This window comes from Hemicordylus capensis, chromosome 1, assembly GCF_027244095.1.
Source record: "Hemicordylus capensis ecotype Gifberg chromosome 1, rHemCap1.1.pri, whole genome shotgun sequence".
Taxonomy (NCBI): Eukaryota; Metazoa; Chordata; class Lepidosauria; order Squamata; family Cordylidae; genus Hemicordylus; species Hemicordylus capensis.
In genome coordinates this window covers 321,300,996-321,317,376 of record NC_069657.1, presented here as the reverse complement: position 1 = coordinate 321,317,376, position 16,381 = coordinate 321,300,996, and the positions used below count along the sequence as shown (strand labels likewise).

At 42.9% G+C, this 16,381-nt stretch overlaps 1 protein-coding gene across 3 annotated transcripts in view; it reads right to left on the bottom strand.

Annotated features, from left to right (window-relative positions):
* MANEA (mannosidase endo-alpha) overlaps positions 1–15,501 on the bottom strand; it is a 31,240-nt gene extending 15,739 nt beyond the window's left edge. Inside the window, exons 1-3 of one of the 3 annotated variants that reach the window (XM_053287540.1) lie at positions 15,370–15,501; positions 12,574–13,159; positions 4,621–4,730 (exon numbers count right to left, since the gene is read on the bottom strand). In XM_053287540.1, coding sequence (XP_053143515.1) covers positions 4,621–4,730; positions 12,574–13,120 — 657 coding nt within the window. In that variant the 5' untranslated portion in view covers positions 13,121–13,159; positions 15,370–15,501. Of the gene's footprint in view, positions 1–4,620; positions 4,731–12,565; positions 13,160–15,213 lie in introns of those variants that run through there. The other 2 variants (XM_053287539.1, XM_053287541.1) reach the window with 2 other exon arrangements.
* Positions 15,502–16,381: the final 880 nt, after the last annotated feature.

Genomic DNA, 16,381 nt, shown 5'->3' with positions numbered 1-16,381 from the left:
CCAGGCAGGCATTTAGGGAGGTTATGCCCTCTCCTGATGATGCTGACATGGAGAAATAATTTGGGTGTCATCAGCATACTGATAGCACTCTGCACCAAATCTCCTGATTATCTCTCCCAGCGGTTTCATGTAGATGTTAAACAACATTGGAGACAATATGGAGCCCTGAGGCACACCACACAAGAGTTCAGATTCTGAAGAACAGCAGTCTCCAAGGGACACCATCTGGAACCTGCCCGAGAGGTAGGAGCAGAACCACTGCAGAGCAGTGCTTCCAACTCCCAACCCCCTCAGACGCTCCAGAAGGATACTATGGTTGATAGTATCGAAAGCCGACGAGAGGGCCAGAAGGACCAACAGAGTCACACTTCCTCTGTCCATTCCCAATTGGAAATCATCCATCAGGCAGACCAAGGTGGTCTCCACCCCATAGCCAGCCCGGAGGCCAGTTTGAAATGGGTCAAGATAGTCAGTTTCATCCAAGACTGTCTGGAGCTGGGAGGCCACCACCCTCTCAATTACCTTGCCCAGTCATGGAAGGTTGGAGACAGGCCTGTAGTTACTCAGCTCTGAGGGATCCAAGGTAGGCTTCTTCAGAAGCGGTCTAATAATTGCCTCCTTGAGACTAGGAGGCATCCTACCTTCCCTCAGAGACACATTTATCATCTCTACCAGGCCTTCTACAACAACCGCCTTGCCAGATAATATAAGCGATGTCAGGCAAGGGTCAGGAGAACAGGTGGTAGGCCGCACCATTCCAGTCAGCTTGTCCACATCCTCAGGAGTCACAAACTGGAAATGATCACACAGAAGGAGTCGCTGGACATCTCCACATCAGACATTGAAGTAACTGTGGAGACGGAGTCTAAGTCGGCGCGAATACGAGAGATTTCCCCCACAAAGAATTCATTAAACACATCACAGCGGGTAATTGATGGTTCCAGATTCTGATTCAAGGGAGGAGGGGCACTCACTAGCCCTCTCACAACCCTGAACAACTTCACCAGACGTAAACTTGCGGATGCAATACGGAAAGAAAAGAATCGTTTCTTTGCCACACATATCCCCTGAGCATAGGTCTTCAAATGAGCTCTATGTTGCAATCTGTCGGATTCCAGCTGAGTCTTTCTCCACTTGCACTCCAGTCGTCTACCTCCCCACTTCAACCCCCATAGCTCTTCTGTATACCAAGGGGCCAGTTTTGAAGCGGGTCGGAGAGGACGCTTAGGAGCAACCATGTCTACTGCCTGAGTGAGTTTGCTGTTCCAATTCTCCACCAGGGTATCAACAGGATCACCAGCAGAGCCAACACTAAATCCCTCCAAGGCTTCTTGAAATCCTATTGGATCCAATAACCTTCTCGGGCAGACCATCCTAATAGGTCCCTCACCCCTGCGAAGGTGGGAAGTGATTGTGAGTCCAATCTTAACCAGATGGTGGTTCGTCAATGACAATGGGGAAATCACATGAGTCCCTACCCACGGAACACCACCCTGATCAGAGTGAAAGACCATATCAAGCGTGTGACCAGCAATGTGTGTCGGCCCTAAGACCACTTGGGATAGGCCCATAGTCGTCATGGCCGCTATGAACTCCTGAGCTGCCCCAGACAAATCGGTCCCAAAGTGAATATTGAAGTCCTCCAGCAAAGAGATATTAATCTCTTTCCAGCCCTCGAACAAAGGCACTGGCCCTTTAAAGCCAGAAGAGGCTTCTGCCCAGACTAGGGATGTGCACAGAACAATATTTGCATTCCGAGCTTGGAACGGAATACAAATCCCTGGAGTATACCATTGGACCAGTCGATCCAGTTGATCTGATGCAACAAGCTCGGAATACTCAAAATGTCCCGAGTACCATTTTGGATTCCAAAATGGCACTTTTCTGGCTTCTGTGCCCGAACGGCAACCATTTGTGTGGTGGCGCTGATCATGTAAATGGCTGCCATGTGTGTACAGAGGCCAGAAGAGTGCCATTTGGAATCCAAAATGGCACTCAGAACACTTGAAACGTTCCAACCCAGAACGGGATCGCTCCGTTCCAAGTTCGGTACACTCAAAACAGCCCGTTTCGAGTCAGAATGCTCTGTACATACCCACCAGAGACGAGCAGAGCAGGAAGCAAATGACTGCAAAGTGATTTAACAGTACCCTTACAAACACCAGTGTGCATGCTTATGTATTCAGTAATTAAAACCAGATCTAGCCTTTACAGTGTGCATTCATTCTCCATCATGAGTGGGGTGGGGGGAATAAAAAACTCACTTCTAAATAATATATTTCAGAAGTCGTTTTCATTTCGCCTTCTAAATATATTATCCCTTGTAAATGGGAATTAAATTATCAAAAATCTAACAAGGCTGCCCTGCCTAGGTACCAAATAGACTGCTAAGTTTTAAAGTGTCCTTCAGTTACTGGTAATGATTAAACCCCATTAATGATTACATGAATGCTTTATCCTCTTATACTGCAGTCCATATGGCCCTTTAATAATGGTCATATGATGGTGGCCTCTATGCATCAAATATAAATGATGGGATGGGTTGCATTCCTCTTGCCTGGCAGGAGGCAACTCTTTTTGTGGGAGGGTCCACTGAAGCATGACAACTTTCAGAGGTTGTTTAAGATGTAGACAAGCAATTTACAATGAAAAACAATTGGTTGCCAAGGCTACATACTGGATTATGTAGACTGACTGGGTCAAACTTCCCAAGGTTCAAGAAGGTAAACAACATTTAGACACACAATTAAAAAACAAGACAATGAATAAAGCTACACTATATCTGCTTAATCCTACTTTTGAATTGCAGTCTAAACAGGTAAATCATATGTTCAAGTGTGTGCATCGCAAAGAGGATATATAGCCAGCTGGCTCTGTGCCATGTTAGCACCAAATTGCTCCTTAAGAGCAATAGTTTAAGGTTCTGTCATTAAACTCATCCCACAGGATTGGGCTGCTTCAAATCAACTTAAGTGTGTTAATCTTCTAAACATATAAAAATATGGCACCCTTAACTACCCTTAACAAAAAGAAAAATATGAGATAAGAGCAGCACACCAAAATCAAATATTCTGTTAACTGTACAGTGCAAAACTGAATACCTGATCCATTGCATAAAAACAGCCCTGCTGGATACAGCTACCTGTTTCCCACAAAATCCTGCTTCCCATAGTGGTCCACCAGAAGCTTGTGGGTGGACTAACTGTCTGAGCCTGGAGGTAGCCTATAGCCATCAACTCTAGTAGCCATTGATTGTCCTGTCCTCCACAAATTTGTCTAAGCTGGTGGCTATCACCACATCCTGCAGCAGAGAATTCCATAGATTAATTATGTGCTATGTGAAGAAGTACTTCATTTTAGGACTGATTTCCTGGCAATCAATTTGCTGGGATGACACACCCTTTTTCTGAATTAAAAACCCTCGGATGTTGTAGCCTTGCCTCATAAGAAAGGTGCTCTAGGCCTCTGATCATCTTGGTTGCCCTATTCTGTACGTTTCCCAGTTCTACAATATCCTTTTTGAGATATAGTGATCAGAACTGCACACAGTATTCCAAAAGTATTCCATGGTCGCACCATAGATTTGTATAAAGGCATTATATTTTTAGCAGTTTTGTTTTCAATTCCCTTCCTAGTGATCCATAGCATGAAAATTACCTTATTCACAGCTGCCACACACTGACACTTTCAAGTCCACCACACACCAAGATCCCTCTCCTGGTCAGTCACTGACAGTTCAGACTGCATCAGTATATATGTAAAGCTGGGTTTTCCCAGTACTTTTTCACACAGCACATAATTAATCTACTGCATTCTTTGCCATGGGATGTGGTGATGGCCACCCGCATGGCTTTAAAAGGGGATTAGACAGATTCATGGTGGACAGGTTTATCAATGCCTACTAGTCTGGTGGCTGTGGGCCATCTCCAGCCTCAGTGGCACAGCGCCTCTCAATGTCAGTTGCAGGGGAGCAACAGCAGGAGAGAGGGAATGCTCATACCTCTTGCTTGTAGGCTCCCCAGAGGCATCTGGTGGGGCACTGTGTGAAACAGGATGCTGGACTAGATGGGCCTTGGGCCTGATCCAGCAGGGCTGTTCTTATCCCCATGTGCATTACTTTACACTTACTTACCGTACACTGTATTGGATTTGCCATTTTGTTGCCCATTCACCCAGTTTGGAGAGCTCCTTTTGGAGCTCCTCACAATCCATTTTGGATTTCATTACCCTAAATAGTTTGGCGTCACCTGCAAATTCGGTCATCTCATTGCTTACTCCAATTTATATATCTCTGAGTAAATTAAAAAGCAGTGATTCCAGTACAGATCCCTGGGGAACTCACTTCTTACCTCCTTCCACTGTGAAAACTGTCAATTTACCCCTACCCCATATTTCCAGTCCTTTAACCAATTGCCAACCCACAAATGAACTTGTCTCCTTATCCCATGACTGCTAAGTATGCTCAAGAGCCTTTGATGAAGAACTATGCCAAAGGCTTTTTGAAATTCCAAGTATACATCAACTGGGTCACATGCTTGTTGACACTTTCAAAGAACTCAAAGAGGTTAATGAGGCAAGACTTAGTGAGTTGTGTCAAGTCTAAAACTTCAAATACTGTACCTTTAATTTGTACTTATGGGCAATATCCAAAATAGTAGGTACCAGGCCATCAGTAGGTTCCCCGTTTTCATCAGCCATTCCAGGTGGGTACCAAGAAAGAGCCAATACCCCTAAGGAACAGAATGTGTTTTATCCATGATAAAATACAAAACAAGTACTTAAGCCATAAAGTTAGAAAAAAATGAATGGGGAGGGAATTTGTATTTTAAACACAATACATTCAACTACTTTAGAGATTTTCCATTTCAAAAACATGAAGTGAAGCATTTCTTTAGCCATAATCAGGTCTCTTTCCATGAATACTTCTATACTTCATCAATTAAGTCACTACTAGCTTTGTTGCTTCTTAGTAAACTAGCAATAGGTATTCTAAGCTGTTTCTAAACAGATACCCTTTCTCCTTCCCAACTTTGCAGCCTTGGGTTGGAGGTTCTGCCAGTTTTTGTCATTTACACACACCTATAGTGCTAGCACAATCACACCCAAGTGAGTCACAGGAAAAGCTTGCTACAACCCTGTCCACGCCAAAGGTTCTTTCATGGCCGTTCTGTTGGCTGTTAGCATTAGGGATTAACAGGATAGTCATCCATATATCTTTCTCCAATATTTCCATGTTTTGGAACTTAAAGCAAGTCCCCATGTCTGCAACATTTACTTTGTGTGTCCATTCCATTAATGTCAAAACCACAACACTTCTCTTATCCCTAGGCTATGTGGGATGTTTTCTTTCAGTCCCACTTTCTGCTAGCAATCAATGTATTGCCCATGTATCTATTTGCTTCCCTTAGAGATCTAAGGTTCAGGAAGCAAGAGACTTGTATGACTACACAAATGTGTTTTTTTAAATCCTCACAGCCAAAATCACAGAGAAAATGATGTCATCTGCAGGATGGGCTTCATTTGTTTGTCCATCCATGTGAGAACTAACTCTCAAATCTGCTTTCAATACCAGGGCTGAGAATTGGAATGTGAGCAAGAGTGCCTCTGACCATGTAGAGAGTGGCATTTTATTCACTACTGAAGAACTGCAATCTTGTGGACAAGACTATTTGAACATGTGGTGGTGGCTTGGCTCACCCATGGTCTTGGATTAGAAACTGATTAACTACACCAGCAGTTTTCAAACTTCTTTTCCCACAACCCAGTTGAAAGCAATCAGTTATGCCAGCAACCTGAGTAGCTGGCTTTGCAACTCGTGTAAAGCCACAGCAGCAAGTACAGAAGCATTCTTATAAGTAGAGTGGTGACATGAAAAATGTGTATTTTACACATAGTACATAAACTTTAATTTTGCATTCTTACTCAAAACAAGCTATCACTCCTGAATGATGGTACTGTAGTTAGTTTACAAGTGTTGCAGATATTTTATGAGATCATATACATTTTAATAATCAAGGCAGTCAGTAAATAATCCTGTGATCCAATATTGGTCCCTGTACTTTGAAAACCACTGATCTAGATCCATTTCAATCTGGCATCTGGTGTAGGCTTGGGAATGAAACTATCTTGGCGACCTAGTAGATAACCTACTCCAGGAACTAGACAAGGGGGAATGCATCCCTGTTGGTTGTGCTGGACCTCTCAGTGACTTTTGAAGCCACTTTGCTTCATGACAGTACAGGACAAGGACAATGTCGGGCATCTTTGCTGGTGCCAGACACTCAATCTCCCCATCTTGATTTGGGTGTCAAAGACCAAGGAAAAGTGTTGGTGCATGGAGGACAAGCTGGAAGAGATAACAATGTGTGACATTGCACAACATCATTACTGATCAGGTGGCATGTCTGTTAAGGCATCATCCTTTCCCAGCTTTGTGAAGCTTGAGCCAAAATCAGATAGCCTTCTCCGGTCTTCAACAAGCAGTCTGACCATGAGAGACTTATGTGCATACTGTTGTGCCTTTAGATCTCACTGTGGGAATGCTATATATGTGATCTTGAGCTCTGCAGAAGCCAGACCTTACAGACAATGCAGTTGAAGAATTAAGATTTGCCAATTAAGCAACTTATATCAGCACAAAAGAAATCTTGTAGGAGGGAGGTCTGGCTGGCTCAGTCTTTTTGGTAAGAGTCATGTTTCTTCAGAAAGTCTTTCAGGTTGGACTAATATGCACCTGCTGAATTGATACATAGTTTTATGTTCAACTGGTGATTATATATATACAACTTTTAATGATACTAACCTTTGTAAATTATGTTGTAGGGATGTGTAAAATGTTTCAGTGTCAAAACGTTTTGACTCGAAACAGGCCATTTCAAGCTCAAGGGTTGGGGGGAAGCCCTTTAAATAAAGGGCCTGTTTCGAGCTCAGAACAAAACAACTGTTTCAATTTGAAATGTTTTGATCACTATTTTGGAGGCCTGTTTTCCCCTTGCCAATTGGTATTCTGGCACTGGCTTCCAATCGGCTTGCAATCTCCTTGCTTCTTGGTTGCCTTGTTGTCATGGGGACCTATGCCCCCATTGGCTGGTGGCAGGTCTGCCAAGTCCAAAGGGACTGGGCGGCAGAGAGAGCCCTTACAGTGTATCTCTCTTGAAGAAGATACATCAGGAGAGGAGGAAGGTTTGATTTTGTGTTTTTCCCCAGCACTGAGTGAAATATTGCTGCTACAATATAATTATATACTATAGCCATTATAATATAATAAATTGGTGCTATAATTATAATAGTACTATTTATAGTACTATTATACTATTATATAGTACTATAGTACTATATAGTATTATAGTACTATTAAATAGTACTATTTAATTATAATAGTACTATGCTATAATTTGTCCGGTTATGCTGGATCTCAGACTGACAAAGGCAGAAACTGGATGCTTGTCTTCGAGTTGTGGTTTGGCTTGTTGGTGATATAAGTATTGTGGTAAAAAATGGACAGTGGCAGCTTCGTGTGTGTAATATTTCTTGGCCACTGCTGTGATGAGCTCTACATCTGGCCTTGAGTCTAATTTATGCTTCATTCACAGCTCAGTTCTGCAATCTGTATTGTAAGGTATACTTGGTCAAAATATGGCAGAAGCTGCTTTAATTGAGCTTTTGGCTATGCTTGTTGCTAAGGGTGCTGCTGTTGCAATGCTAAGAAGTAAGGAGTCATAATTGTGTGTGAGAGAGCAACCTTTGCCAAAGATGTTACTGCAGTGCAGGCATGGTGGTTGGCAATGGATTCTGAGTTAATGATTCATTTTTGGCCATTATTGGACTGTGTTTGAAATGGGTGTTCTGTGTTAGAAGGGACAGATTCTGTGTGCTTCTGCAGTGTTTTTCAAGGCAAAGTTGGAAAATTCATTGCAAATTGCAATGCAGAACTTGTACATAGGAACAGCCCAGCTAGATCAGGCCCAAGGCCTATCTAGTCCAACATTCAATAGAAATCGAACAACCAACAACAACAACATCTTGTTTCACACAGTGGCCCACCAGATGCCTCTGAGAAACCCACAGGCAAGAGATGAGGGTATGCCTTTTCTCTTGCTGTGGCTCCCCTGCAACTGGTATTCAGAGGCACCGTGCCTCTAAAGCTGAAGGTGGCCAATGGACACCAGACTAGTAGCTACTGATAGACTTGTCCATGTATTTGTCTAAGCGCCTTTTAAAACCATCCAGGCTGGTGGCTGTCACTATATCTTGTAACAGAATCCCATAGATTAATTATGCGCTGTGTGAAAAAGTAGTTCCTCTTCTTGGTCTCTATTTCCCAACCTTCAGTTGCATGGGATAAGCCCTGGCTCTAGTGTTGTAAGAGGGAGAAAAATCTCTGTCCACTCGCTACTCCATGTATAACTGTATACACCTCTATCATGTCTCCCCAAAGTTGCCTCTTTTCTAAGGTAAAGAGCCCCAGATGTTGTAGCCTTGCTGCCTAAGGAAGGTGCTCCATGCACCAATCATCTTAGTTGCTCTCTTCTTCACTTATTCCAGTTCTACAATATCAAGATACGGGGACTAGAACTGTACGCAGTACTTCAAGTGTGGCTGCACCATAAATTTATATAAGTGCAGAATAATATTAGCATTCTCATTTTCATTCCCCTTCCTAATGACTCCTAGCATGGAATTAGCCTTTTTCACAGCTGCTGTGCACTGAGTCGGCACTTTCAACGAGCTGTCCACCACGACCCCAAGATCTCTCTTCTGGCCAGTCACTGACATCAGCATATATGTGGCCCCCCCCCCATGAATCATTTTACACTTATACTGAACCACATTTGTCATTTTGTCATCCACTCATCCAATTTGGAGAGATCCTTTTGGAGCTCCTCACAATCTGCTTTGGATTTTTCTACCCTAAATACTTTACAATCATCTGCAAATTTGGCCACTGCACTGCTTACCCCAACTTCTGGATCATTTATGAACAAGTTAAAGAGCACTGGTCCCAGAACAGATCACTGGGGAGCACTATTTCTTACTTCCCTCCATTGTGAAAATGGAGGGACTTTATTTATTTTATAAATTTATTTATTTACTCATTCCTACCCTCCATTTCCTATCCTTCAACCAGTTAAGTGTGCCATTGAGTCAGTGTCGACTCCTGGTGACCACAGAGCCACCCAGCAATGTGATTTTTCTTTGGTAGAATACAGGAGGGGTTTACCATTGCCATCTCCCATGCAGTATGAGATTATGTCTTTCAGGTTTTTTTTAGAGTGGTGGCTAACCAGCTCAAGGCAGTTTTGGAGGAAACTGATTATCTAGACCCATTTCAAACTGGCTTTTGCGAGGGCTATGGGGTTGAGTTTGCCTTGGTCGGCCTGATGGATGACCTTTACCGGGGAATCGACAGAGGGAGTGTAACTCTGTTGGTTCTTTTGGATCTCTCGGCAGCATTCAATACCATTGACCACCTTCTGAAATGCCTGGGGAAATTGGGGATAGGAAGCTCTGCTTTGCAGTGGTTCTGCTCCTATCAGGTAGATTTCCGATGGTGGAGCTTGGTGACAGTTCCTCTTTAAACCGGGAGCTATTGTATGGAGTCCCTCAGGGATCCATTCTGTCACCAATGCTTTTTAATATTTACATGAAAGCACTGGGTGAGGTCATCAGGAGATTTGATGAAGGGGGTTATCAGTATGCTGATGACACCCAAATCTATTTCTCCTTATCAGGAAATGGCATTCACTCCCTAAATGCCTGCCTACAGGCAGTAATGATGAGGGATAATAAATTGAAGCTGAATCCAAGCAAGATGGAGGTGCTCATTGTGGGGGATCGGAATTTAGGGGATGAGTTAGATCTGCCTGTGCTGGGTGGGGTTACACTCCCCCAGAAGGAACAGGTATGCAGCTTGGGAGTGATCTTGGATCCAGGCCTCACCATGGTATCTCAGATGGAGGCTATGGCCAGGAGCGCTTTCTATCAGCTTTGGCTGATTCAACAGCTGCGTCCATTCCTTGAAGAGAACGATCTCAAAACAGTGGTGCATCAGCTGGTAACCTCCAGCCTCGACTACTGCAATGTGCTCTATGTGGGGCTGCCTTTGTATGTAGTCCAGAAACTTCGGTTAATTCAAAATGCAGCAGCCAGATTGGTCTCTGGGGTAACCCGGAGAGATCATATTATGCCTGTCTTAAAACAGCTGCACTGGCTGCCAATATGTTTCCGGGCGAAATACAAAGTGCTGGTTATTACCTTTAAAGCTCTGAATGACTTGAGTCTAGGTTACCTAAGAGAGCACCTTCTTTGGTATGATCCCTATTGCTCGTTGAGCTCATCTGGAGAGGTCCATCTCCAATTACCACTGGTACATCTGGTGGCGACTTGGAACCAGGCCTTTTCTGTAGCTGCTCCTGGCCTTTGGAATGCACTCCCGGCAGATATCTGCAATTTAGGCTCACTGTTGGCCTTTAAGAGAGCCCTAAAAACGTATTTGTTTGGCCTGGCCTTCCAAGGCTTGTAAAATGGTGTTGGTTTTTAAAAGTATTTTAATTGGTTTTAAATGGTTTTGTTTTTGAATTCTTTTATATTGTTTTTAGCATTGTGTTCTGCACTGTGTGTTTTTATGTCTTTAAAAGTTGTTGTACACTGCCCAGAGTCTGGATGGGGCGGTTTATAAATGTAATAAATAAACAAATAAATAAAAAGGACAAGGAGGCTTGAGGAGAGGATATAAAAGGGACATAAATACCCCTCTCAAGGAAACTAACAGGAAAGGGAAGCAACCCAGACTCGAGGGAGATGGATGTCTGCCCTATCAAGGGAGGCACATCTTCTGCCCCTTGAAGTCCCTCCCTCCCCTCGACTAGAAGTTAGTTACCAAATGTTTTGCATTTTTGTGGTTGAGAGCAGAGAGATAAGAGCAGCTGCTAGGAGCTTGAGTAGATAATGAGCCTGTCTGCATTTTAGTGAAGTGGAAGTATATTCCAGTATTTTAACAACTATTACAGACTGCTCTGTTCTGAAGCTTGCCCTACACTAGGAAACTTCTGATTGAAATTGCTTACATGCCTTTGTGCTTAATTGCTTGGATGTAACTTTAGTTTTAATAAAGCTTAAAACTACAGCCTTGTGTGTGATGTTCCGCCCCCAACCCCAGCGACTGTCCATGATCTCAGAACTGAACTGGGAGTAGTCTGTAGGGTACAGTTGGGGGTGGGGGGCAAAGGCAGTATATGGTCAGTACCCTCTGTCATGAAGACAGATACAAAGAACTCATTTAGCTTCCCTGAAATCTCCTTAGTTAACCCGTTACACCCTCATCATCTAAGGGTTCAACTGCCTACTGGCAGGTTTTCTGTGTGAACTCTGAGTGCAGCTTGTTCTGGCCATAGGGAACAATGGGGAAACTTGGATCCTAGGGGGGTTTGGGGGAAAGGTAAAAATTGCCTGCTTGCCCATTTCTTGTGTGGTTTGGGTGATAGGAAGCACCCATCATGCTCTACCACACAATGCACTCTGGTGTTGCTAAGAGCTACCCATGTGGGCCAACGGGGTATTTATTTTACACTGGCTGCCGATAGGTTTCCATGCAAAATTCAAAGTGCTAGTTATAACTTATAAAGCCCTAAATGGCTTAGGTGCTGGGTATTTAGGAGAGTGTATTCTTCGCTACGAACCCCACCGCCCATTGAGGTCATCTGAGGAGGTCCATCTCCAGTTACCGCCTACTCGTTTGGTGGTCACACAGACAGGCCTTCTCGGCTGTTGCACCGAGATTGTGGAATGCGCTCCCTGCTGAGTTACGATCTTCCCCATCTCTGGCTATTTTTAAAAAACATTTGAAAACCCGTTTTTTCACCCAAGCCTTCTCAAGTTTTTAATTCAAAGATACCGTTTGTTAATTTTGTGGTTTTTAAATTATTGTATTGTTTTCATTTTTATATGTGATATATGTTGAACTGTATTAACTTTTATATGTGTTTTAATTGTTGTTAGCTGCCCAGAGACTTAAGTTTGGGCCGGGTATAAATTTAATCAATAAATAATGAATAAAATAAATACATTTTGAGTTTCCTATGGCCAAAACACTGAAAACATTTCGAGTTTTGTTTCGTCAAAACCACCAAGAAGACCACTGTTTTGAAACGTTTGCCATCTGTGCTCTTCCCCCGCAGCTCGAAATAAGACGCAAAATCCATTTCATGCACATCCCTATCATGTTTTATATTTGCTTTAATATCCTGTAAGCCATTTTAGGATAGAAATTATGGGTTACCAGATTTTGTAAAAAATAAAATGGATATATAATATTGCGCTTTATTGCACCATGCATCAGCCTAAAGAAGTCTACTCACTTCATTGATATGGGAGGCATCAAGAAATAAATGGTTGTGTATAGGATAGCCAAAAAGATTCAGTTCACATATCAGTAGAGAAACATAGCTGGAGTGAAAATGAAGCATGTTTCCTCATAATTCAGTACAAAGAAGGGAAAGAGAGCTATCCATCTAACATTTCCGAACTGTAGTTAAGTGAATGGTATGCAAAAAATAAAACTAAATACCTATTTACCAATGGAAGCCGAACGCATCTGTTTCATGTGGGCTTCTATCACAGAAGGGTCTTTGGAGCTGTAGGGCCCAAGTTCAGGATAAAAGTTAGATCCAATATCATCCGGAGGACCATGTCTTCCTTTTGGATAACCACTGGCAATTTTGGGATCCCAGTGTGTCAACAAAGGATGATTCCAGTGAATATATTTGCCATCAAACTGTGGACTCCCAAACCAGCTGTAGTAGAACACATGCAAATCGTAGTTCAGAGGAGGCAGATTCTCTTCCAGTTTTCTTACAGAAACTGTAGGTGCTTTAATATTCATAGTTAACGTGTGCAAATGTTTGGTATGTGAAAAGTCATCTTCCTTGGCTCCATTGTGCAGACCAAACTTGTTTTTTGAATTTGTTGTCCGTTGCTGAAAGTCCGGTAGGAGACCAAGACCAAATGGATCTCCAAACCCAGCTCTTTCAGGCCTTAAGGTTTTTAAGGCCATCATTATGGAGCAAATAAATAAAATAAAAAGCAACAAAATGATGCACGTTCTCCTGCGAAATCTTGCCATGATGTCATGGTAGTTCAAGGCACACGTAGTTGACTTTAGCTGCCAATGATCAAAATAATTTGATTAAGGTTTTAATCTTGTAACCAACTAAAACTTGTTAAAGGAGCCATATATCTTACAATTATATTTCCATACAATGTACTTGTTCACAACACTGAGCGTTTGATATTGTTCATCGGAAACAGGATAGTAAACCTTGATGAGAAATTAAGATTAGTGTTACAAGACACCCCTTTTTATTGCTTTTGTTTCAAAACAAAGTTGTATGTAGTGTACACATAACATGCATATTTATGTTGACTCTTACCCATGTCCTCCAGTAGAATGATTGCATGACATGCTATACATGACAGGACAAACGAAAAAGTTTGCAATCAGTTTAGACATATATATCCAATTTGAGTTCAATCCAGACAGCAGAATGGCATACATGGAGTTACCCCAGTTTCTTCAGACTTAAGGATAAGAAATTGCTTCAAGGACATGAGAGAAAGACAGCTTTTTTTTAAAAAAAAGTTCATTGTCTGATTTGCCAAGTTTTATTTTGATGCAAGTATTTTTTTTACAGTAGATAAGAAAATCATGTGTTTTAATTCTGTTTTGCACTTTGTACCCCTTTGCAAAGAGCACAATCACTTTCCAGCATTTGGGGCTGCTTTATTCCATGGAATTTTTTAAAAAATACATAAATGATGTATGTGTTATTTTTATAAGAACTGAGGATAAAATAGCCAGTAACTCTCATTAGAAGAGCTGGGGTAAATCTAAATGTTTGCTATGTAAACTGCTTTGGGGGCATTTTTGTTTAAAAATGGTGTGTGAAATAACAGTAGTAAAGGAAAGGGAAGAAATCCAATCAGAGTAGTTTAAAACTATCAAACAATTAATGTAGGCTTTACTATTCTCCTTCTCCTGCCCCTACAGGATTGTGAGAGGCAGGGAACCATTTTCTTAAAAGGTTTGCTATGTATACCATTTTTAGATTTTGTTTGTTGAAAAACAGGAAATAGGTATATTTGAATGCGCTCCCTGCTGAGGAGCGCATAAGCAACCTCCCTGAATGCGCTCCATAAATTGCCAGAGATATCCTCCTTATCTCTGGCAATTTTCAAAGAACACCTGAAAACCCATCTTTTCACCCAAGCTTTCTTAGCTTCCTAAATTTTGGGAGGTTTAATATCTGGTTTATTTTAAAATTCAAAACCCGATTTCAGGGTTTTTAATCACTGTAAACTGCCCTGAACCATTTTGGAATGGGGGGGGGTGTTATACAAATCAAATAAATAACAACAATTGTAACAACAATAATATATTTAACAAGAATGCCACCAAGACAAAAGAACAAAAAGCCAGACCAGACCAGACCAAAGCCAGCAAGCAATTAATCTAGTATCCACTGCTAAAAAGCCACCACATGTTAAATCAAAATCAGAAAGAACGAATAGACAGACCAACTTTGCTAGAAGAGCATTACCCCATTCTCTTTCCCTCCCTATCTATACAAGCCATAAGGGGATAAAGTTTTTAGAACCCACACAGGTTTCCATGGCATAGGAGAGAAAAGAGCCTCTCTCCTGAGGGGTGTGTGTGTGTGTGTGTGTGTGTGTGTGTGTGTGTGTGTGAGAGAGAGAGAGAGAGAGAGAGAGAGAGAGAACACACCACACAGAGCAGTTCAAGAAGGGAGTGAAGAAATTCAAAACACACAATATAGTAGTTCTTTCTTACTTTTCCATTTCGCTGAGAGAGCCAGCCCAGCCCCTCCCTCCCTCCCATCTCCCTCGCTGTGCAACTACATCCAGGAGGAACCCACGACTACAGGAGAAGAGCCAACAGGCCTGGCTGCTGCTGGTGCTTGAGGGATAGCAGAAAAGGGCTGCAGCATGAAGTCTTCATTAACTCTTCCTGCTGCCGCCCAGCATTTCCTTAAGCGATCACTTTTAATGGGCCCGCAGGGTTCAAGGACTGCCCGGCTGCTGCTCATTGCAAGGCAGGCGAGCGCTCTTATCTGGAAGGCTCCCTGGTACAGCAGACACCTGTCCGGTCTCCTGGGGGACCAGGAGCCACAGGCTATGGCTCGCTCCCCTCCGACTCACCCGGGCTCTTCCTGGCCGGTTCGCTCCTTTCCGTTTCCCAATCCGCGGCAGCGCAGTTCCTCTGCCTGCTGCTGCCCACACTACCGTGCCCCGACCCGGCAGCTCTCAGCAGGGGCTCCCGACGACCAGCTACTGTTTACAGCGCTTTCTGCTAACCTTCGCAGGGAGCAGAATCCCAACAGGTCCTTCTGCCGGCGCTGCCGTGATGACGTTACAACACACAGAGATGCGACGGAAAGGGAGAAATGGCGCTTCAAAACCCGGATGTCTCGCGATTGTAAGACTCGGCCAGCCACGTGCACGATACTATTTATAGCCGTGAGTTGGCTAGCGTGGGTGGGTTAGCTTAGCTGCGAGATGGTTGAATCGGGCTCTTTGTTTGTAGGAAGTAATTCTTCGAGAATCAAAAATCAGGGGCATTTCTGGAGCTGGGACTGTCCCCTCTTTGGGCAGTGAAAAGCAGCCCAGGCTACAGTCTGTGACACTGGGGCTTCTTTTTGTTGCTTCTTTTTAATTTAAAAAGCATGTTATTTGCGGATGTGTGAACCTTAGATCTCTGCACTTTACTGCAAAAACAAAACAACACACAGACTGCTGAAGGGAGCAAACTCTAGCCTGGCTCCTTTGCTTTTTTTGAGGTGGGGTGGCGGCTACCAAAAGTTCAGCAGAGAGGGAACAAAGTGGGCTGCTGGAGTCCGATGTGTGTCTGTGTTGCCAAAAAAAAAAAAAAAAAAAAAAAGTTCATCAAGGGAAACCATCATGCCCCTTTTAATAAAAAAGTTTTCTTCAGAGAGCAAGTCTTACAAACCCTTTTTTTGGTGTTCTGTTTCTGGCAGAGCACAGAACAGACTGACTAGAGCATTCTCTTGTGTTAAAAAGTTGCCAGGGATAAAAGTATGTTCTCCACACTCTACTTTTAAAATTAATAGTAGCATTTAATCAATCAATCAATCAGTTAGAATATTTATATCCCACCCCTTCGGCACACTGCTGCTTGGTAAAAGAATAGATGAATAGCACCCGCAATAAAACTATGTGCATCAGGAGGGTTGAAGGTTGGTTTTCTTCTGCTGTGTCCCTGGAAACATCACCTCTCTCAGAATTCCCACACTGGCTCGGTTTTCATAGGCAAGTGTTTAATCCCTGTTTGTTCTCAGCTTCATTACTC